This window comes from Verticillium alfalfae, genomic scaffold (assembly GCF_000150825.1).
Source record: "Verticillium alfalfae VaMs.102 supercont1.3 genomic scaffold, whole genome shotgun sequence".
NCBI classification, from domain to species: Eukaryota; Fungi; Ascomycota; class Sordariomycetes; order Glomerellales; family Plectosphaerellaceae; genus Verticillium; species Verticillium alfalfae.
Window position 1 is genome coordinate 40,683 of NW_003315036.1, and position 22,570 is coordinate 63,252.

The following is a 22,570-nucleotide window of genomic DNA, read 5'->3' on the forward strand; positions in this document are numbered from 1 at the left end:
CTTTGCCCAGGCCGACAATTCACTCATTTCCGTGGTTTTTTATCGTTTCGCTTAGAAGCTCACGACCGCCCATTCGGTTAATACCTCTTCAGTGGCTTTGTTGATACCTCAAAACCGCAAGATTGACTCGACTACCTTCTGCCACCACATCACAGCTCCTACAATTAATTGCCGCGGCGACCCCCATCCATCTCTATCGGCAGCCAGAAATTCCCACGATTGTCAATTTGGCTTCGCGTCGTCCACCAATTCTCCTCTCAAACGAATGCGACAGTTGGGCCTCTCACGTCGCATGTGCCTGGAGCCGTGTTCCTCGCTCCTCTGACGGCCGTATTGCCATCGGCTGAGCGCCTTGGTCCCCGAGCCTTGACCAAGCGGCGCATCATCGAGGCTCACCCGCAATGCCTCCCTCTAAGGCGTTGTCGGCACGCAAGCAGGCGCTGACCTTGACACAACTGGCCACATACGATGACATCCTTACCGATGCCATTGTGGATCACGTGGGTGGCCGCACCAGTATTCTTGTATAGCACCGCATTGTTGACTGACCTCAGGTATTCTACTGGACAACGATTCCCAAAAATCGATCTTCTTACCATGCTTCGCGCGGTGTGCGCGAAGAGGAAATTGCCAAGATCATACAGACCGACCTCGTTCTAAATAAGGACATCGACGCCGCCGAACGCAATCTGCTCACGACTGATGGACTCCGAAAGTTCTGCAATTCACTCAAGACCGATAAGGAGAAGGCTGATTTCAGGGGACATCTGCGCCGATACTTGAATCTGTACCTTCCTGACTGCCCCTTCGAAGTCAACTCGACCAATCGTTATACTATTGTATCCCATGAAGCCGCCATTACAGCTCGCCGCTTCATTGCCAGGAATGAGACAGTCAAGTATCTTTCTGGTGTTCAAGTTATGATCACACCCGAAGAAGAGCGTGAGATGACCGCGCGGAAGAAGGATTTCAGCATTATCATTTCATCAAGAAACAAGTGCGCAAGCTTGTTCATGGGCCCAGCCAGGTTCGCCAACCACGATTGCAAGGCTAATGCGAAGCTTGTAACTACTGGACAAGCTGGTATCGAGATCATTGCGACCACCAACATCGACGTCGGCGACGAAATTACCGTCACCTATGCCGACAGCTACTTTGGCGAGGACAATTGCGAGTGTTTGTGTAGTACTTGCGAAAGGAGACAAGCAAACGGATGGCATAACGAAGAGGATACGACAGTGAAAAGGAGCATAGAGGACCATTCGGCTGAGGGTTACTTGCTGCGGCGACGAAGGCGAGATGATAGTGTTGATCGCACTTCGCGTACGCCTTCTGTTAGTGCCGATATACGACCACGTGTTTCGAAGTCTCGCCGAGGGCGCAAGTCAGATCACAACCCATCTGTCAATGACTCTGCGGCTGCAGAATCACCGCTACCGCCCGCTGCAACCAAGAAGCGAACTCTCAATACCCTGACCCCACCGATCACGCCTGCGAAGAAATCGAAACTCTCTTCAAACAACGCTATCCCTGCGCCTATTGAGCCAGAAAGCTCGAGGAGTAGCTCTGCTGGTTCGCCTCGCAGCCACTCCTTGTCCAGCACTGATCATGGCGCATCTACTGATATCACTGAGCCGGAAAGGCAGAGCCCTGAACGACACTTGCTCAAGCCTCTGGTGGTTCGCAAGGATGATTTCTCTCTTTTGAAGCGAGAGGAGACAGATGAGCGGTCTAGCACGACGCTGACACAAATTTCACTTTTCTCCTCGCCCGCAAACATTACGGTCACTACACAGTCTGACAGGCCTCTCGATGACACCCCGCCCAGCACCAGACCTCTTTCAATCGCATCTCTTTGCAACCCGCCATCACCCCCCTCCTCTCAAGAACTCGCAAATACTACGAACCACGCCATCTCGGCGCCACAACGGAGCCAGTGACCGATCCCGACCCAGTTGTTGCAAAACTTGAGGCTGCGCCGTCAGCGTTGGTAGAAGCTCCCAAAGAAGCGCCAAATATCAGAAACGAACCTTTGTCAAAGAAACAACCGCCTCCTGCCCGCCATCGAATCCCAGGCGACTACACACTGACGCCCCTCTTGCTTCGGAACCGGAGACGGCCTGGATTCGATGCATCAACTGTGATACGGCCTTCGTGCAGCACAACGCGTATTACAACAAGAGTTCCTGCCCTCGCTGCGAGCGTCACTCAAAATTATATGGCTATCTTTGGCCCCAAGACAGAGAAAGCCGGTCCGCGCGACATGGAGGAACGCATTCTTGATCATCGTATCATCCACCGCTTCCTGCATGCAGACGATGAGCCAAGATTCGCCGGTCGAAGCGCCCAGCATCGAGCGCGCTACCCGAGCGATGGGTCCGATTGCGTGCTGCCGCCGAGAAAGCGACAGAGGGTTTTGAAAGATACGCCGACAGACTCCGATGAGGATTGTGGTCCTGTCAGACGCAGTGGTCGGACAAGGAGGGTCAGCAGTAGGCTCGCCGAGTTGTGAATGGATGGAAGTGCATGACGAACAAACGCGTATGCGGGATGAAGTGGATTTGTACTGGATTTTGGCGTGGTAATATCAGACCAATGACGGTTTCTTCTGCGGCTAGGGGCTACCACTTGCCCCATCATTTTAGCGAGGGCGTTGGTTTCAGGCAATGTAGCATTTGAGCTAAGCCTGCTTGGAAAGCAGGTCAAGTCAATCAAGACGGAAATTCGTTACATGAGCTGATTACAACACAACCTTCTTCTCATTCTGTCCAAACGGTAGCTATCAGTCAAAGTTGGCCGTGTTCGATCAAGCCCTTCCAGTATGGTGGTCTTTGAAAGGGTTCAGGTGCGGAGAGGTGCGCCAATCACAGGAAGGCTGCTGTGGCACAATGTCACCCTTCCTTGATCCTAAGGATTGTCTTGCGCCTCAGGATGACCTGGTTGGGTCACTCCAGCATCACAAGCAGAATTCCTGCACCCTTCCGAGGAGAATGGCAGCCAAGTGCATAGGCAGCATTTTGCCTGGGTTAGGTGTACCCCGCAGCCATCTGTCCAATTGCCATGGCCGTCTAACCATAGCTAACCGGCTCGGAATGGAATGGAGATGGCCGAAAGCTTTGGCGACAGTCGGTCTTGCCGTCAGCGTAAAGGTTGAACGAGGGACCGCCTGGTACCGTCTCGGGTTTCGCCATTGTTTTCCAAATGGACCGCATCGAGACCTTCTTTGAAAGTCGAGTACTTGCAAACCTTGACTTGACAGTCGTGGCTTTGTGCTCCGTTCCTATTTCATCAGCTTTCAGGTCACACGAGATCGTGATTTATCCTAAACACTTGCCTTGTGTGGCCTTGCCTACGGGGACATATTTTCCTTTAGCCGGGCCTTTTTCAATCGCACCTCTCAGACTCTGCTCAGCATGCTGCATCTGTTCTCCAGCATGGGCATTTTGAACCAAATTATGCTCTTTCTCGCTGCCATGACAGCTATCGTCATCGGAGTCTCTGCTATTCGTTATGTATGTTGCATTGATACCACAAGTTGTTTGGTGATCCTTATTGACCATAAACTCCAGATATTCTTGTCAGACAGCAAGGATGAGTTCAACTACGAAGATGATGACGCCATTTATGCATTCTATGGAGCCTCAAGGAAACGGGGAGCGGGCAGTAAGCGCTCCGTCATTAGAGTCGGGGGTCTAGGAGGCTGACTCGATTAGGGATGAAGAGGGTTTCTTTTGATATTTGAATTGTGACTTCAGTGAAACCCGACACTACCTCAGCGACTTGGAAATGATGTATATCAACTAGAGGTAAGAATTTAGGGGCAATGGTGAAGAAGAAGAAGCAGCGACAGCTGACGCTGTTGGAAGTACGAGAACGGGTATGAACGACGTGACTTGATCTCGAGGCTTCGGGTACTGTAGAAAACGAGACAAGACTATCCAGTGGTGTTGGTTCACTGTTATCGGAAGCATGTTGTCTATGAAGAGTTTAGGATGGGTTGTAATGTTAGTAGCGCACATCTGGACGTAGCACTTTACGCGGCTTTTGAACTCTTTACTACTCAAGACAGGCTGGGCTGGATAAGACTTGTTCTTCCACACCATCATGCATAGCGTATCATGAAAGCTCAGAACAGTATCTGCCACTATCTGTCATATCGTCCAGTAATTGTTCTAGACCAGGTACCTTGACAGTGGGAAGCTTCCTGGCCAAAACCTCAGGCGAGAGGATGTCAATAAACACGCACTTATGAAAATTTCGATATCAAATTTTGACATACCAGCGTTTTCTACGTTGGCAGGTTATCTCTTGTCCTGATGTTGTGCCTTGGTACACGGTTGGCCTCTAAGGAGTTGTTCCCCGTACTGGGACCGCGCCATCCAAATATCCGCGGGTCCTGTATGTTCGTCGTCCATCACAATTGAGATTGCCGAAAAAGACATCCACTAGAGGACACTACAGTATCCTATCTGACCACGAATCAACACTCAGCAGCATGCCATAAGGTGATTCACCAGGGTAACATGGCCACGGACAGCGGGTGTCGCAGACTCGAGCTGTCACTAGAGACCCATGCAATCAAGGCATGTTTGCTCGGTAGGGTCGGCAGCCGGAGACCGTGTCTGATCGTCTCAGCCCTGTTTACGCGGGCCCACGCGTGGGTCACAAAGGCTGGGCATGGATATATATTGTCCTGTTGCCCGTTAATCCGCGGTGCAGCAATGCTGCGGACAAAAGCGTCCTCATTTTCAGGCTCCTCCTCCTTCTTTGAGTCTGTGACCTGCATTCTACCTCTCTGGTTGGGACGAAGAGAAGCTTGGGCCGTTGTGCGAGCATCTTGTGAGACAGCTTTCTCGGCATTTGACGCGTCATCCCTGCCCAGACCTCGAGCATACTTCCCAGAGCGACCCAGTCAAGCTGAATCACTAGCCATATCGGGCAAGGCCAATCGTCGCCCTGAGGCCGAATCCGCGAATCAGCTACGATCATGACGTATGAATCCCGGTCGCACTTTACCACTTCACCACACTAAACCCTGATGAACCCATCGATGCAAATGAGGGCCTGAGCACGCTGTACATTACGGCAGCACTGAGCAATAACACTGCAAACAGCGCCTCATGCACCTATGCCTCCCCACAACCCACCCCTCGAACCTTAACCCCCCCCTCTGGCAAACAATTCTTGTCAACCATATTTCCATCCAATCCTCGACTCGCACCATTCGTTTTCTTCGTCGCAGACACTTCAACACTCAAAGCTCAACGAGAAGCCACTAACATCTGAAGCCATCCTCGACCTGTTTCGTCCGAGCAGCATCTTCTCAACGACCTCCAGCCAACCGCGCGCATGGCGCAACAATGGAAACCGGATGGGGTCTACCAGCAGCAGTACCAACAGCCCTACCAGCAGCAGCAGCAGGGAGGCTATGACTACAACCAGCAGTACAATCAGCAATATCAGAACCAGAATGGAGGAGGTTACCAACAGGGCTATCCCCCTCCCCAGCAGTCCGCACCACCTCAAGGGTACAATGACGGTTCCAATGGCTACGGATACAATGCGCCGCAGCAGGGCGAGAAGTACACCTTCGACCAAGCCTTCAAGGTCGAGAAGCCCAAATGGAATGATCTCTGGGCTGCCATCCTCGTGAGTCCATTGCCCCTACTCCTGCTCAAACCCTTCGGCCGCGCGAGTAGCCCTCCCCGGCTGTCTTTGACTGATCATTCCATGCCCAGTTCATTCTCGTGTTCATTGGCTTCGCTGCTGTTTCTGGCCTCGCCATCAGCGGTTATTCGAAATCTGGAGCTGGCGGTGGCATCTACGACAGCAACAGCAGTTTCAGCCTCGACAGCAACACCATCATCCTTTTCGCCTTTGTTTTGGCCGTCGCCGTTGTCCTCAGCTATGCCTACGTTTGGGTGGCTCGCCTCTTCCCCAAGCAGTTTATCTGGGTTACTGGTATTCTGAACGTCGTGTTCGCTCTTGGTACCGCCGCCTACATGCTTTACCGACGTTATTGGTCCGGCGGTATTGTTTTCCTCATCTTTGGTCTCTTCCTAGCCTTCTGCTTCTACACATGGATCTCGCGCATTCCCTTCTCGGCCTTGATGCTCACGACGGCGATTGACGTGTCCAAGAAGTACGGCCACGTCTACATGGTCTCGTGGCTTGGCGGTATCCTCGGTGCTGCCTTTGGCGCCTGGTACTCCGTCACCCTGGTATCCATCTATGCTCGTTACCAGCCCTCGACGAACAACCCCAACTGCGACGGTGGCGGTTGCAGTAATGGCAAGGTCATCGGCCTCATCGCATTCACGACATTTGCCATGTACTGGATCTCCGAGGTTCTCAAGAACGTCATTCATACCACCATTGCCGGTGTCTACGGCTCTTGGTACTTCTGCGTCAACAATTTCCCCCAAGCAGCGACGCGCGGCGCATTGAAGCGCTCGATGACGCACAGCTTTGGTTCCATCTGCTTCGGAAGTCTGATCGTTGCCATCATCAACTTCCTGCGTCACATCTGCTCAGTGGCGCGGCAACAGGCTGGCGCGGATGGCGACCTCATCGCATACATCCTCTTCTGCATTCTCAGCTGCCTGATTGCTTTGTTGGACTGGGCCGTGTCCTTCCTCAACCAGTATGCGTTCGCCCACATCGCCCTCTATGGCAAGGCCTATATTCCGGCTGCCAAGGACACCTGGAAGATGATCAAAGACCGAGGCATTGACGCGCTGGTCAATGTAAGTATAGTTGTCCTTGTCCTCGCGCTGCGTACTCTCGCGCCAGCTTCTCCTCATGCTGATCGTATTGCTACAGGAATGTCTCATCGGCCCCGTCTTGTCCTTTGGTGCAACCTTCATCGGTTACGCCTGTGCACTGCTCGCCTTCCTCTACCTGCAATTCACGGACCCCGCCTATAACTCGGATGGTGGTTACACGCCGGTAATCGTCGCCTTCTCGTTCCTCATTGGCCTCCAGATCGCCAATATCTTCACGACACCCATCTCGAGCGGCATCAACGCCATCTTTGTCGCGTCTGCTTGGGATCCCGAGGTCATGATGCGTGATCACCCCCATCTGTACCAAGACATGGTTCGGGTGTACCCCAAGGTGCAGGAGGCCATCCACGCCTAAGTGTGCCAGAAATGTGTCCGCAAGGATTGTGAGAGCGGGTCGAGTCCTTTTGGGGGGACCTAAAACTGTAGCGGGGAGTGCGAGGTGCAGTATACCCAAGATTTGTGTAATGTTAGAGATACGCTACTTTGTAGAGTTAGTTCTTGGTTCAATTTCCCTTCTCTGTAATCACGGCTGATTCATGACGTTTCCTTGTGATTTCCGAGGCCGTAACGGGAGTATCTGACGTTGAGCGAGATTCACAGCAGTATGCCTGCTACGACCTGTACTCGGGAGCCAGGTTTTCTATCCGTAGACCCTCTTGACCGCCTCGAAGGAGGGCACTGTTTCAGGCCTTAGATTTTTTTTTCGACTATCGTGAAGACTTTTGGACACATTTTAAAAGGTTGAAGGCTCTCTGTAGGTGCGATACCCCGCCATTGATCATTTACTCAAAAGTCCACCGAACGGCACCAGGTTGCTACTCTCTATTGGTTCATATGCCCTGAAATATTTCTCTGCAGCGAGCAGCGGACAACCAAAAACGAAATGGACAAGACCAGCGGGAGTTCCTCAGAAATTTGGCCAACGCGCGTCAACGAAGAAATCAAAAGCACGAATGAAGAAATGAATTCGCTTGCTATTAAACCTTGACAGCATCTAAAATCGAGGCAAATCGAATGGGTATATATATATACGAACTTGTCGAGCAGATTAACGAAAACCATGCCGTGACGCTGGCTCAACGCGCAATCCAGAAGCCACCAGGTCCCATTGCCTGATCCCTCATGGCAGCACCCTCAGTCCGAACACCTGCCCAGTGGACGGGAAATCTATCAACCTGCTTTTGAACCTTGTCCCTCGCGTCCATGTATTTTTCGGCAAAGGACCTCTGGCTCTTGAGTGTCTTCATGCGCTCTCTCGTTTCATGGGGCTCCCAGTTGTCGCGGCTGAGAGCTTGCACTGTCACCATGACATCGCTCGCGTTAGCGCCGAGCGCCTCGTCAATGGCGTCGCGATGCTCCGCCGCCGCGGCGCAGCTGGCCCATGATGAGGACCTTGACCCGCGCCTCGTAGAACATGACACCCCCGAATTCGTGGATAAGTGCACAGTCACAATGTTCTTGACCACGATGCTCGGCGTCGCGTACGGCGAGGGCCCGATCGTCACAATGGCTCGTGCCAGTCAGACGACAGCGTCTCCGGCAGACCCGGGCTCGGCACGATGCACGCCCAAGCCATGTACACCGCCGCGCATGCGCAGGCGAATGTCCTCGGGCACGTCGCCCAGGTTGGCCGTGGGCACGCCGAGCTCCATGCCACCACGGCCTGTTCCTCGGCAGACCTTGCCATCAAACTTGAGGGGGAACGGCTGCACAGGACCTTCGTCCGGCCCAACGACCTCAGGCGGGGCGCCTTCTAGGAGGATGTCATCCGCCTGTAGGGCGGCATATCCGGCGCCACGGCTGCCGGCGTACCGCGTCTCCATGGAAGAAACATGCGTGCGCAGGCCAGCCTTGGCCATGGCGACCTCGTGGGCGCGGGCAGCAACGAAGCCCTTCTTCTCCACGCGACGCATGACACCCGTGGTGGCAGCGGTAGCAGCCATGCGAGCGGGCCCGACGTAGCGGTTGACGACGTTGGAGGCGATGGTGCTGCCGACCTTGACACCCAGCTCGATGGGCATGGTGGCGAGGCTGGCGCCCTTGACCATGCTGGCGTCGGTAGAGGTACTGGCGACGCGAAAGACGGGCGAAGGACAGAGCGTCTTCTTCCTGCCAGACTCGCTACCAGAGCAGAGAACTAGACGGAAGTATCCGTCTTCAGCGGCGGCAGGGATGCGCACAACGTGCGTTTCGCGGGCCATATGTCTTTTGGCGTTGCCGGAGGCCTTTTTGGTGAACTTGGCCATGTCGCGCTGATAGGCGCGTTCGTCCGTGGCCGGCACGGATGACAGAGGAGCGGCGATGGAGGGGGTCACGTCGAGCCAGGAGGTCGTGGTGCCCAGCATGGATTTGAGAGCCATGCCTGTGTTGCCCGAGTAGCCCTTGCGTTGGAGCCAGATGGAGCGCGTTGGTGGAAGTGTCTCATCCGAGAAGATGGTGATGGTGACAGTCGTTGACGGCCCGCGGTACCAGACGAGGGCAGGCGAGTGGCGAAGGATGGAGAAGTGGCGTGTAGACTCCGACGGGTGTGGGAGTAGACCGCCAGCGAAGAAGACTGCTTCGTCGAACGCATTCTGAAGGAAATTTTTCTCTTTGGAGACCGCCTGGGAGGATGCTGTGGTAGTTTCAGAGGTCGCCGTGAGGAGCTCAGGCCTCGTAGGGAGAGTGGGTGCTTGCGTCTCAGCCCCGACGGTTTCCTGGCCCTGATCCCGGCGGCTCAAGGGGAAGGTCTGGCTGTATAAGCGAAGCTCTTGCGTGTGGACTTCGACCTGCGGCTTCCAGCCTGACGTGGGCGGCGGCGGCCCTGGTAATGATGAGGGGTTCTGTGAGTGTCTGCTTGAAGGTCGTGATTGGTGAGATGCAGGGGAGTACGGTCGGTAAGGGACATAGGTGGGCGTTGATGGCACGGGGTCATGCGTGGTGTATGAATGCATACGAGGTGGTCCTGGTGACGGGCATCGCAAGCGGCCATTGACATCGATGCCGGGAAAAGCCGCGTATTCAGAAGTCTGGGAATGATAAGCTGCCTGCTGCCGGAGGTTTGGCGTCGACCTGCTCGGGCGCAGCGGCTCAAGGCTGTACGGCGGCGGAGGGCCGAGATCTGCGAACGAGTCGTGCATGTTGTTGCTCGCCTTCTCACCCACGTTACTGCGTCCGCAAATGGGGATACACCTGCGAGACAGGGGATAAGTGCGCGATCGAGATGCGAATATGACCGAAGAAACAACAAAATTTCGATGTTCTTCTCGATGATTGAGATGCAGTTGTTGACCGAGATGAGGTTGAGTCAAATGCCCCTGACGTTGAGTGCCCATCACGTGCCTCGAGCCAAGTGTCCGTTCACCCACTCTAACACAAAGCACTTTTACTCCGAAGCACCAACCGTCTCAGCACATTCTGTTTCCAGTATGAATGATTCATTTGAACAGAATGCTTGGTCAGAAACACCAGGAAGCCCTCTCCGATAGATTGCCGCACTGCGGATATGCCCTGCAGCGCCAGAGCCATGCATTCAACAGGGTGCCGGTGACTCGAGACCAAGGGCATGCACTTCAGCCAGAGGGAGCACAAGAGCTTTTGTCGCTCGACATGAAAAGTATCCGAGAACAAGATAAGACAAGTGTCGGAGAAGCGAGAAATTGATCCAACATCTTAACGTAACAGACAAGAAACGCCAATCCTCTCCATTCCCAGAAGTACAACTTGGGCCTTAGTCGACACCCTGCCATCCCGCCTAGGACCGAACGCCTGAATCCACCCAAGGAAATCATCGTTAACCGTATCAGGCATCACTATGGCTGACTTCGCTCCACCCTTTCCCGTGCAGCATCGACGATCTGCTGATCAAGCACTGGTGTGCCGGAGTGTTTGTCACCGTCAACAGCGTCCTCCATCCTTGACGGGACGAGCTCCCATCGAATCATGCTCCTGTCCATCCCTGGCCACAAGTCTGTCGGTATGAATTCGCCCACATCATGGCGAAACCCTTCCCTATGCTGCCTATCACTCTCTACAAGCTTGTCGACGTTTTCTCGAGCCTTGCGCCAGATGCTCTGGATCTTGTCCTCCACCATTCGTCGTCGTTCGACCTCGAGGAGAAGGTTATCATACGCCCCAGCATATCGCTCATAGAATTCTCGCAAATCATCCATCTCGCTGAGCTTGCCATAAATGGTGTATCGCTCATCCTCCCATCGCTGCAAAAATTCTGCCTCCGCTGCAAGATAGCCTGCGAGCCGTCCGCCGATCTCCTCCAACGCCCGCAACGCGGTCGCCGTGGCTACGTAGGACGATTTGATATGCTCCGTCTGCTGTGTCAAAGCCGTTGAATCACTCATGACGGCACGAAGTCCATCGTTGATCTCCTGCACTGCCGTCTCGACCCTGCGCTGCGTCATCGACAACTACATTGATCATGTCTGCGCGCTCTTCAACCGTTGTGGGTTCTAGGCCTGACATGTGCGACTCCTGGTCTGCAATCACGCCAGAGATTGAAACTACATCGCCGCCTTGCGATTGCGTAACTTCGGCTGCGCGTCGCCTGGCGAGGTCGGCTCCACCCTCAGTCGTTCGCACAGCCGTCACGCACAGGTCAAAATGTTGTGTCAGTGACGTCAGGATTTGTGCCATGCCGTGGGAGTGTTCGACGAGCGACAGGAGGAGCTCCGGTATCGGTTCATAGGCTGTCGACGCAGAAGGGGAGGCACTCAGAGGCGCTAGGGAAACACCCATGGATTTCTTCAGGGCGCGGAGGTCGTTGTCGAAACGCAGCAGATCGCCATCGTAGGATGTCTGAATAGCCTGTTGTTCAGATGAAGTTAGCTTGTAACTCTTAAGGCGGGTTGGCCATACACCAAGGCAGAGAAATACTAACCTGCAGCTCTCCAAGGCACTTCTTCAGTGCGTCGACCATGCCATGAACGCTTTGCTCATCCACAAAGTCCATCAGGTTTCGAGATTTCTCGCCAGGCGGACGAAAGTCAGCCTCAACAGGCGTGTTTCTCAGCATCCTCATGGTCTCCTGCAGCTTCTCATTGGTAGCATCCATGGTACGAACGAGGTTGGTGAAGTCGCGCTTTCCGGCATCGTAGGTCCGTTTGAGGCTGCGGCGGACGCGCAACAACAGGGTTGTCTGGTTCGCGATGGCCCTCTGTAGAAAGCGATTCTGTGCACACATAATGGCTGCTTCCTCATGGGACCGGCGTGCATCAGTGGCTAGGTCATTGGCACGCAGCACATGTTGCATGGAAGAAAGTGAGCGCTTGGCGGCAAGTAGGTGTTCCACGAGAGTCTCGACTGGAATGGACACCGCTTGGGTTGCGTCATGGCGGTCTCGGGTATGCGAGGAAGAGTCTCGGCTGGCGTAGGCAGAGGAGGCAGCGCTGCGACTCGGGGCATCGGGGGGTGAGGTCGCCATGTTGAATGGAGGATCAGATCGCACAAACGGACAGGGAGAGAAGGCTGGGGGGGGGGCAGGATCGTGAGAAGACTATGGCGATAAATTAAGGCAATGCATGGTGATGGGGAATGACTCTACAAGACTGAGAAGAGCACTGCTTGATGGCCGAAAGCGAAACAAATGGCAAGGGGAGAAGAACGTCAGAGACAAGGTGATGAAGCCGATGACAGGCGAGACACGGTCAAGCCTACCTTGAGGAATGCTATAGGTTCCGATAAGCGGGAAGCTCCCCCTTATCAACCGAAGGATGTGGCACATGTCATGCTTGGCATTATGGCGCTGCGCTGCTCTCCACTTTTCCATGGGATTGAGGTGCCTTAGGTAATCGGGCGGATCTGGACGGGTTTGGTCACCAGCTGGCAGTCTTTACGTCCCTTACCTAGGGAGGGGAGCATTCTTGAACTTGTGGAAGGAAGACCAGGCCGTAATATCGTCTTGACATGAGGGAAAGCAGAGCACGCTACATGTTCGCCTTCCGATAAAATGGCATCAAATTCAACAGGATGATCTTCGTTGCCTTAGGAACCCCGTAAACTACCTTGTTACGGCAGTTTTCTAGGCTGTGGAATATAATCTTTGGGATAAAGAAATATGTCTTAATGAGCGGGATCCAGCTGGATAGACGAGACCAAGTTGTTCCCGAAGTCCTGATTCCGAATCTGAAATAAATGCGTTTGTCTCCGAGGAAATAATCAATCAAAATTGTTCCCTTTGCTTGGGCCGGAGTCCAGCGATTGTCGGGTTATTAATATGCGTTTCAACGTCACAGAGGAGAGTCAATAGCAAACCTGATCGTCCCAAGCCTGGTGCGGATCCTCACGATTCATTGCCGATCAATGATCAGGTCAGTCGATCCGGTCGGCGGTTCCGACCGATCTGTACAACACATTCAGAACGGAAGCGAGGGTCGACAAAGACGGGACATCATACTGGAGCGAAGATCAATGGCTCGGACAGGCGAATGCTACGTGGAACAGGTGCTGGCGGGTTTGGTTTGCATGAATCTTGGTTGATCGGACGGCGGGGTGGCATTGTCATATGTATCCACGGCCACAACAGAAATCCCAATCATCTTTTCCGCCTGCCAAGCCTAGGCTCATGCACAATAGATGATTGGTCGACATCAGATAGATTTCGCCCGAAGCACCAGTGTCCCAGCTCTTGAGCCGAGATGACAATATCGCCTGTACGAGTGACGGGGCGGGCTTGCGCTTGGGCGGGTGGTAATAATAAACATGGGCAATGCGCCGCCGTCACGCTGACTGTTGGCCGTTGCAGGTTGACAGCGACGGCGTGAGGCCTGTCAAGGATATAGCGCGCGGTCTAGTGGTATCATGATTGGTGGCCGCTGGGGTGTACGAAAAAGGAAAGCTGGAGACCATGTCGAGCTTGCATAGCATCGAAACGTGGGCTCATCTGCCCCTGACTCCTTAAGACAGGGCTGTCATCGTTGGCAAAGGTCAGGATGGATGAGGCTCACGGCCTGAGGAGCGTCCCATCCCCTCATACCACATCCTCCCTCTCCCCTTGGTTGTTCCTCCTCGCCCCAAGGTGAAACGTGGTGTGGCGCGTGTAAGGACGAATGTGTATAGAGTCATTGGCCTGGCAGCTGGAGGCTGTGGGGGGTTCCATCAGGGGGTGCTGCCGGGGACAGATCTTGGCGGTTTCAGTTGAGCTCTTGAGCGCTAGCCTCGTCCTGGACCCGACAGGCGCAAGCGAGGCCAATCGGCAGCCCCAGCGAGCGTGATGGATCACCCCCACATGGCCCCAAATGGATGTCGGTCCCGATGCTTCTTGCTGTCTTCCATGTCTTCCCTTCAACGCCTCGACCACATCTCCACCACTGCTCAATCTTACCCTGCATGAGTACACGGACAACTCCCATTACCACGGACGGGGTCATCCTCGCCTACTCGGTCTGCAACCCTCTTCGCATCTAGTTCATCTCATCAACCAACGATCCCTCCCCTGGTCTCCCGCCGCACAGCAACCCCCCTCGTCACGATGCGCCCAGCCGCCAGCCCGACCAGGGCCCTGGACGACTCTTCCCAAACCACCATGACCGCCGAGTTTAATTGAAACTATGGCGGAGCTCTCGCCCAGCTCCTTTCATCCTGCCTGTCAGTTGGCACCATTATCGGTGCAGAATCAGATTGCAGCCGCCGCCTTTCGACCTCGCCTCGCCTCACCCCGCCTGGTCTGACCTGGTCCGGCCGCCGGGGGCCTGGTCACGATGCCGCCATATATATCGCCTTCCCCGTGGTCCGACATCCCTCAGACTCCCGAAGAAAGTCACCTTCGTTCATCTGTAGCTGTGGTTCATCCTGTTCATTCCTTCTTTTTTTGTGCTTGCAACTAGCTTGCGTTCATTCATTCATTCAACTTTTTGATCACACTCTTTCATCGACCCGGCAGTCGATTCACTTCTCCAGGCCTTTTTTGCCTTTCCAACCACACGGATAACCACTACCGCTCTTTTTACAAGCAACTTGACAACCCCTCGAAAAAACCGACCTTTACGTTTCCACCAATCACGCCGCCACCCAAAAGAACCGTCATCATGAAGTACTTTGCTACCATCCTTAGCTCCGCAGCCCTGGCGGCTGCCCACGGCTTCGTCGACACCGCCGTCATTGGTGGCAAGGACGTTGAGTTCTACCAGCCTTACACCGACCCCTACACGAGCCCTGTCCCCGAGCGTATCTCTCGTGTCATCGCCGGCAACGGCCCTATCCTCGATGTCACCAGCCCTGACATGCAGTGCGGTGGCTCCGGCTCCGGCTCCAAGCCCGCTGCCCTTCACGCCCCGGCCGCTGCCGGTTCCACAGTCTCCCTGAGCTGGACGCTCTGGCCCGACTCGCACGTTGGACCCGTCATTACCTACATGGCCCGCTGCCCTGACGCTGGCTGCGATGCTTACGAGCCCGGCACTGAGTGAGTAGTCCTTGTTCGAAAAGATGCAACTGGGTCGACTGACTGACCGAACGCAGCGCCGTGTGGTTCAAGATTCAGGAGGCTGGCCGCAAGGGTACCACGAACGAGTGGGCTGCTTCTGCTCTCATGAAGGCTGGTGCCACTGCCGACTACACTATCCCCGAGTGCCTTGCGCCTGGCTTCTACCTCGTCCGTCACGAGATCATCGCCCTTCACCAGGGTGCCGAGTTCTACCCCGGCTGCCACCAGCTTGAGGTTTCCGGCTCCGGCTCCACCACCCCCTCGTCTGGTCTTGTTGCGTTCCCCGGTGCTTACTCCGCGTCTGACGCTGGTATTGACTACAGCCCCTACCAGAGTAAGTCATTCTATTCTGACGTCCCCAGCCACCGTCAGCCATACTGACCCTGTCTCAGCCACGGAGGAGTACACGATCCCTGGCCCCAAGCTCTTTACCTGCTCTGGCGCCTCGCAGCCTGATGCTTCTGCCCCTGCTCCTATTGCCACTGACGCTCCCGTCTCCTCCGCTGCCCCTGTCGCCACCGCTCCTGCTACCACTGCCGCCCCCACCACCCCCACTGAGCCTGCCACTCCCGTTGAGGAGGAGGAGCCTGTTGAGGACGATGAGTGCCCTGCCGAAGACGAAGAGGAGGAGGAGCTCCCCGTCGAGGATGATGAGTGCCCTGCCGAAGACGAGGAGGAGGGTCTTGATCCCGTTGCCGTCGATGATGACGAGTACGATGACGAGAACACCGACGAGGACTGCCCCGCTGAGCCCATCGAGGAGGGCACCGAGGAGCCCATCGAGGACGATGAGTGCCCCGCGGATGAGGAGGAGGAGGACGTCGATGCCGAGGAGCCCGTCGAAGATGACGAGTGCCCTGCTGATGATGGCGAGGAGGTTGAAGAGCCCGTCGCCGAGGAGGACGATGATGAGTACGAGGACATTGAGGAGTGCGAGCCTGTCGTACCCACCAAGCGCCAGAGCCTCCACGAGCGCCGTTCCGTCTACTAAGCTGTGCGGAACCACGCCCTGTCAACGAGTGTGTTCCGTCAGCCCATAGGTGGCTGACCTCTGCTCTTGCTACCGGCCTGTGAGTTTGTGGCTCTGGTCCGCAGCAAGTCATGTACACACACCCCGCGTACAACAAAGTTTCTTGTATATGAGCTCGTTTTGTTATCCTGTACATATTTACACCATTGCACACACATGAATAGACATGCTTCATGGTCTAAGGCTGGATGATCTTTCCATTCGGTTCCCGTGATGAAACATCTCGTACCGGGATTGTGATCAATGCGGATAGTACCATACATTCGTCATGGTATATGGTATGCATGCACCATACCGACTGCGATCAGATCATCGTAGGAGCATTGCTGTCAGCGTTTCAGAACTTCAAGTCATTCTTCGCCATCATCGCGCTTCCTACGACACTAATTATTAAATTCCTTTGTCGTTGATGCTATCCCATGACCGACAGCTATAATCCGAGATTTTCTCATCTGCTTCTTGGTCCAAAGTAAGGCCCCCTTGTATGAGGCAACCTCCTCCGCCAAGTGACATGTGAAGGAAGATCACACTAAGCTTCCTCTATAACTGAGCGACAGCTATGATGGCTGCCAGAGTCCCAGCCCAGAGGTTATACGAGTGAAGAGACCCCCCAGCAGTTATAATCGCCGGTCCCGAGATCGTCGGTACTGGTTCTTCAGGGGCAGTGAACGATGTTGGCATGACAATTGTTGTCGAGGACGTTGGGTTTTGTCCATCATAAAGCGGGATAATTAGGCTTCCGTCGGATGTCATCTGACTAGGCGCATCATATGATGGTGTAGTAGGAGCGGGTACGATAGGATAGACGGTCGGCGGTTGGCTGTTGGACATGGCGACGCTAGAGAACAATTCGGTACTACACGGTGTCGAAGTGCTGGGGAGACCTGGCGACACGACGACGATGAAGGTTGAGCCGGAACTCAGATCTTTCGAACACGGCGAGGAAGTGGACGTCAGACCATACTCGCCAGGAGGTATAGTGGTCGAGGAGGAGGAACCAAGACCAAGACCATGTGCGCTCTCTGTTGTCATTGCTGTTGTGGAGTCTTGAGGAGTCGAGGGCCCCGATGTACTGAAGGCTGGTTTCTCCAGATCGTCAGAGCAGAGCGATGTGGATGGCGGCACCGACGCCGCGCTTGATTCGCAGGGGCTATAAAGCGATTGGATCGTGATAGATAAAACCTCGATCGGGGTTGTGGCTGGAGCCGTAGCTGGAACCCCACAGCTTTGACGACCACTGCAAACTGCATAAATGTTGGCGTAGGAGCTGTCAGCGTCCATATAGCCACAAAACCCGAGGCTGACGTCCCCGCGACACGGGTTGTTGCAAGCACTGTCGTCCTTTTTTAGGCTGTTGAGGTCACCGATGCTATCGCCGCAAAGGCATAGTCTGCAAGTGTAAAGGTTCAGCATGGTACAAGATTTATAATTTGGGCTGGAAATGAAAATGAAAGACAGACTCCACGAAAGCTGCCGCGTATTCGTAGCCTTCGCAAGCAGATTGGCACTGCTGAGGCGTAAAAGGATCCACGAAGTTGGCAGTGTGGTCGAACGCGATGTTCCCAATATCTACGCAACCGGAATATTTCCAGGAAGGCCCGGCGAATGTGGCTTGAGCCGCGACACAAGCTGCCGATAGGAACGGGACGAGGACGGCGTAAGTTCTCATGGCGATCGAGGTCTTGAAGCTTGCTGCTGTCATATTATGAAAAGTACAGGAGGAAAGAATGTGAGATATCCCGAAGACTTGAAATCACGGGTTTTGAGGAGAAAACCACAGGCCTTTCTACCTCGTGCCCTGGAAGGAGCATATCTGGCGTAAGATTGAAGGTGTATTTGAACGAATGCGGTGTAACGACGTGGTAAGGGCAGATGCAGGGGATTATCTTCCATCGCGAGGTTATCAGATTGTCGAGCCACTGTGCCGCAACCTCCTCGTGGTGGCAGGAGCAATACAGCTTGGCTTGCCCAGGTAGCCAAGTAGCCCTCGAGAAATGCTCTCCGACTCGCAGCAGGCACAACTGGTGAAGACCTTCGCCGGGCATTGCCTCGCCATTGCAGGGAAGGAACATTGTGCCATGACTGGGCTATGCAACAGCGTGGCTGCTTTTCTCGCTTGGTCACTGCCGTGATGTGAGTACAGAATGGGAAGTCCCTGCCCGTCTTGTGCACTACATTCATCTTACGTTCCTCGATATGCCAGAGGCTTCAGACCTAATTGATGCGCTGCCCTGTTTTAAGGTAGGTATCATGGGCGTACCAGTCAGGAAAAGCAGCAAAGAGCTGTTGTGCCTAACGTAGGTTGTGGCTTCGCATTTCGACATAACTTCACTGCTGTGACAATAGATTTAGTCGTGATGTGACATCAGCCTGGCGATCGACCAGAGATGGCTGTTGCGGCGTAACGCACCCGTACACTCGTGCACCTCACTGTAGCCGCCACGATTGCACAAGAAGACGCGGGCGGCCCCGATGCGGCTGGGGTGGCAGCACATGTGACCTCTGAGCATGTTCATATCCGAGGATTCGAAATGAACACGCATTCATGAGCTTCATCTCGGCTGTACAGGGGCAAGGTTCTACAGATTAGGTGTTCGCACAACGGAGAGCTTGAACGATCCGTGTTGTATACGAACTTCCACAGACGATCGATACGCCAATGGCGCAGATCACAGTGGATTGTGATATGTTTGGAAGGGATCTCATGGTCTTGCATAAACTTGTTGTGACCCGAGAACGGCCGTCTTCGCCGGAGAACAATGGGCTCACTCGAGCCCGAAACGGCGCAATCGTCAGGGCTCTCTTTGATCATCCTAACACCACACTCGGTGTTACCAGGACACACCACGGGCCTTTGGCGGTTACGCACGAATGCTAAACACAGCGGTCGGCCATCGCGGGGTCAATCGGGGTCTCATCATCCGATTGCGCTCGTGTTTCTCCGTGTTTAGCGCCATATACCACGACAGATGCATCGCTCCACGGGCAAGTTGCGTGTGAGATCACAGGCTTGAGCCTTTGAACATCTATTTGTGCTCTGGATGACGCAGCCACCATTTCTTCTTAACGGCTTTGGGGATCTCTCTTTCCTTTTTTCTTCCCGCTTCGCCTCCTTGACGGCTTGTTTATGTTCCTGGTGTGGTGATGAGTACGGTGGACGACAGTGTGTGAGATGTCTTGGCGGCTTACCTTCTTCTCGTCCTTATCCTCGTGCTTCTTACCGCGAGGCCTGCTCTTCTCAAATTTTGACTCGTCACCACTGTCCAATTCAGCACCGCTGCCCGAATCTTCTTCAGAGGGCTCATCATCATCTGACTGCTCCTCGCCTTTCTTGTCGACCACTGTGTCAGCAAGCAAATTCTTGTACACCAAGCTGTCACCCTTGCCCTGTTCAATTTGCTTCGCGTCTTTCTCAATGTCGTACACCTGTTGCAACGTTTGAGGGATATATTGGCTGCGGAAGACTGCATTGTCGACCTCGACGTCTGCGGCCGCGGCCTCGTCATCTGCCTCGGGATCTCGGGTCTCATAGAGCTTCTCGATCGACTCCTCCAGCCCGGGCTGCTCAGTGGGGCCCTGTGTGGCTGTAACGAAGTGGAAGATGGCCCGGTCTGTCAAGGTGTCAACGCCCTTGCGTCGGAAAAAGTCGCCGACGTTCTTGATGTCCATTCGCAAGAATTCTGACGCGCGTGGATGGTCGGGCTCGACACTCTGTGACACATCAATGATGTACAGGGTGTTGTCGTTGTAGAGAATGTTGTACTCGCTCAAATCAGCATGCACCAGCCTACAGACTTGGTACAGCCGACGCATGAGTCCTAGTAGCTGCACGTACAGTCCCCTCCATACTTGGTCGAGGTCCTCGCCGACCAGGTTGGCGTCTCGGAGTCGGGGAAAGGCCCAGCCTCTCTTGTCGCCGAGGAAAGTCATGGCTAGTACATGCAGCTTCAGGCTTATGGGCTCGGGGCACGGAATACCAGCAGCGTGTATCCTCCTCATGTTCCTAAACTCTTTCTCGGCCCATAGTTTCACGATGCTACGGTTACTGCTCTTGTCGAAACCCTTCTGGAATCGATGCTCGCCAGCAATGTACCGCTCACGATCCTTGAACACCATGATGGACGTCTTGTACACCTTGATCGCGCGCTGCAGTGTCGGCCCATCGTCCGGGTGCAGCACGGCATGGTAAACGTTGGCTTCCTTGCCGGTGCTGATGGTGCCGTGGACCTCGCTAACGACGCCGCGATTGATCATCTGTAATAGAATCATGCGCGTCCGCTGGTCAAGAACCTGCTCAGTCGTGGCGCGGTCCGCCTTATCTTTTGTTCGGTCATCGTCGGCCTTGACACTGTCGAGTCGAATCTTGGCGGCGTGCTTTGAGAGAGCGGCGACTTGATCGTCGACGCTGGCGAATGTGTTGGCAGCAGGCCTCTGAGCGTTCGATCGAGATGCTGTGGCATCGCTGGGGCCATTGAACATGCGCTGACGATTGTAGGACTTCGTCACGTCGCCCGTTCCGTCATTCCAGTCCTGGTCGTCGACGTCATCGTCTTGGAAGATGTCGTTCATGTCCCCATCGTCGTCTACTTCATCAGCAAGGCTTGCTCCATTCGGAGCTTCGGTTTGCGGTGCTGTCGGTTCGTGTTGGGGGACGGCGGCCTCGTGCGAAGGAGCTGTGGGATGAAGGGACGCCATGGTAGCTGAGATTGCCTAATTCGAAGTACGAACCCAGGCGAAATTGGTGGTCTCTCAGCGTCAAGGGTTGGTGAGGGGCAAGTCAAAAAATAATTGTTCCTCTTGGGGAGCGCTATCTTATCGATGATGGCGGGGTAATTACTCGATAATGAGTCACGACTCCCGACATGCACTGGGCGGGGTTCAGACACCTCAGACGTGCATCAATTTGGAGCCCAACCTGCCAAGGAGGCGTCGATACAGAGCATCCAGTGTTATGAGAAGTGGAGTTGGAAACTCGTGTAGCTTGTCTTTGCCGCCGCCTGAAGTTAGCTGAAGCAGCAGAACCAGACGCTAAATGTTGTCCTGCTTTATTGTTTCCTCGTAGCGTGGCCCATGAGAAAATGGTGTAGTTAATGGACCCAGGGAGGGTTCATGGCTGGCACCCTGATGCACAGGACGAATTGGGTGACTAGCTCCACAAGGTGGTGCTTCACCGAATTCACCTTTCTCACCGACCCCAAAAACCAGCCTGAGCGAGAGTGCCCGCAAAGCTCATTCATAACCCTTCATTCATTTCTTCAGTGGCCGAACATCGGACATCGCGTCAACGACATTCGACAAGGCAAGCTTGGAGACGACATCGGCCGCTCAATATGGATCGCAACCAGGACAATGCAAACCTTCTCGATACTCACAATCGACTCACGGCTGACATTGTCGCCCGCTTTCGTACACTCACAATGCTAGCGACCATTCAAGCGGAGGCCTCGAACCAGAATGTTGACCCGCAGACCATCGCCGTCACGGGCATGTCGATGCAGATGGAATTTGAGGGTCTTGTAAGCTGCGCTCCTGATTCCTGCGCCATCGTTCCAGTCTGACCGTCGTCGCAGAACAGCTCGGTGAAAGAGCTCCTCGCCTTGAGCCGTCGCCTGAAGGAGCTGTGGCTTTTTGGCCGTCTGGGCGACGAGGACGAACGGGCTAAAGCTCAAGCCGAAAAACTGGACCAGGATGTCGTACGTGTCGCTGAGCTCGTCAATTCCATCCAGGGTAACCGGTACACCAAGCTAGCGGAGGAGAACGGGGGCGTTTGGGCGTTCTTGAGTGCGGCGAACTCAAGGAACGAAGTTACCGAAGCTCCGCTTACGCAAATTGCACCGACTCCTGGCCCAGGCACAGGCACCGGTGCGGCACCAACACCGATGCCTGCACCATAGTAATCGATCGCACATCTTGAAAGAATACAATCATGTCCAAGCGGGGCGGCCGCGACCAAGAGACGATCGAATGGCGTTTTGGCGTTGATACCCAGCGGCAACATAGTTATGGTACATTTGGCTTTACATCCTTTCTTCACATGGCGCTGCTAGGCGACTCAGAATCATTTGATAATCGGCATGCGACAGTTTTGACTTCTGTACTTGACCTCTACGTTTAGCCTTCGCCGCCCTCGGGATCCTCATCCTCGTCATCTACTAGCGCAACATTGGATGCCTTGTCATCCTTGCTGAAAGGCTTGGACGCCCTGATCGCGCCTGCTTGAATGCCGCCAGCGGTCAACCAGAGGAAGTAGTCGGACTTGAAATTGTCGACTTGCTGGAAGAATGTATGGAAGCTGGGTTCTTGTCAGTGGACATATTAATACTGCACTTCGCGACGCCACTC

General features: G+C 54.5%; 9 protein-coding genes across 9 annotated transcripts in view; 4 read left to right on the top strand and 5 right to left on the bottom strand.

Moving 5' to 3' along the window:
* Positions 1–401: 401 nt before the first annotated feature.
* VDBG_02527 (histone-lysine N-methyltransferase SET9) lies at positions 402–1,940 on the top strand (the record flags this gene model as incomplete). The annotated part of the gene is made up of 2 exons (XM_003006342.1): positions 402–500; positions 555–1,940. The coding sequence occupies 2 exons, from the start codon at positions 402–404 to the stop codon at positions 1,938–1,940; spliced, it is 1,485 nt and encodes a 494-aa protein (XP_003006388.1).
* A 3,409-nt stretch (positions 1,941–5,349) lies between these two features.
* VDBG_02528 (PNS1) lies at positions 5,350–7,237 on the top strand (the record flags this gene model as incomplete). The annotated part of the gene is made up of 3 exons (XM_003006343.1): positions 5,350–5,649; positions 5,739–6,746; positions 6,823–7,237. The coding sequence occupies 3 exons, from the start codon at positions 5,350–5,352 to the stop codon at positions 7,138–7,140; spliced, it is 1,626 nt and encodes a 541-aa protein (XP_003006389.1).
* A 624-nt stretch (positions 7,238–7,861) lies between these two features.
* On the bottom strand, positions 7,862–8,032 carry VDBG_02529 (conserved hypothetical protein; the record flags this gene model as incomplete). Its single annotated transcript, XM_003006344.1, has 1 exon — positions 7,862–8,032. One exon carries the CDS (start codon positions 8,030–8,032, stop codon positions 7,862–7,864), a length of 171 nt encoding a protein of 56 aa, XP_003006390.1.
* Positions 8,033–8,305: 273 nt separating this feature from the next.
* Positions 8,306–9,904, bottom strand: VDBG_02530 (conserved hypothetical protein; the record flags this gene model as incomplete). Its single annotated transcript, XM_003006345.1, has 1 exon — positions 8,306–9,904. The coding sequence occupies one exon, from the start codon at positions 9,902–9,904 to the stop codon at positions 8,306–8,308; it is 1,599 nt and encodes a 532-aa protein (XP_003006391.1).
* A 470-nt stretch (positions 9,905–10,374) lies between these two features.
* On the bottom strand, positions 10,375–12,201 carry VDBG_02531 (conserved hypothetical protein; the record flags this gene model as incomplete). The annotated part of the gene is made up of 3 exons (XM_003006346.1): positions 10,375–11,188; positions 11,286–11,585; positions 11,659–12,201. 3 exons carry the CDS (start codon positions 12,199–12,201, stop codon positions 10,577–10,579), a joined length of 1,455 nt encoding a protein of 484 aa, XP_003006392.1.
* Positions 12,202–14,803: 2,602 nt separating this feature from the next.
* VDBG_02532 (cellulose-growth-specific protein) lies at positions 14,804–16,316 on the top strand (the record flags this gene model as incomplete). Its single annotated transcript, XM_003006347.1, has 3 exons — positions 14,804–15,177; positions 15,234–15,532; positions 15,591–16,316. The coding sequence occupies 3 exons, from the start codon at positions 14,804–14,806 to the stop codon at positions 16,187–16,189; spliced, it is 1,272 nt and encodes a 423-aa protein (XP_003006393.1).
* Positions 16,317–19,291: 2,975 nt separating this feature from the next.
* On the bottom strand, positions 19,292–20,923 carry VDBG_02533 (serine/threonine-protein kinase RIO1; the record flags this gene model as incomplete). The annotated part of the gene is made up of 1 exon (XM_003006348.1): positions 19,292–20,923. The coding sequence occupies one exon, from the start codon at positions 20,921–20,923 to the stop codon at positions 19,292–19,294; it is 1,632 nt and encodes a 543-aa protein (XP_003006394.1).
* A 617-nt stretch (positions 20,924–21,540) lies between these two features.
* VDBG_02534 (hypothetical protein) lies at positions 21,541–22,306 on the top strand (the record flags this gene model as incomplete). The annotated part of the gene is given in 3 exon segments (XM_003006349.1): positions 21,541–21,744; positions 21,799–22,249; positions 22,263–22,306. The coding sequence occupies 2 exon segments, from the start codon at positions 21,559–21,561 to the stop codon at positions 22,120–22,122; spliced, it is 510 nt and encodes a 169-aa protein (XP_003006395.1).
* A 33-nt stretch (positions 22,307–22,339) lies between these two features.
* The window catches only part of VDBG_02535 (tRNA pseudouridine synthase), a gene marked incomplete at both ends in the record, with an annotated part of 1,975 nt that continues 1,744 nt past the window's right edge, over positions 22,340–22,570 (bottom strand). The window contains one exon of the mRNA XM_003006350.1: positions 22,340–22,501. Coding sequence (XP_003006396.1) covers positions 22,340–22,501 — 162 coding nt within the window. The remainder of the gene's footprint in view (positions 22,502–22,570) is intronic.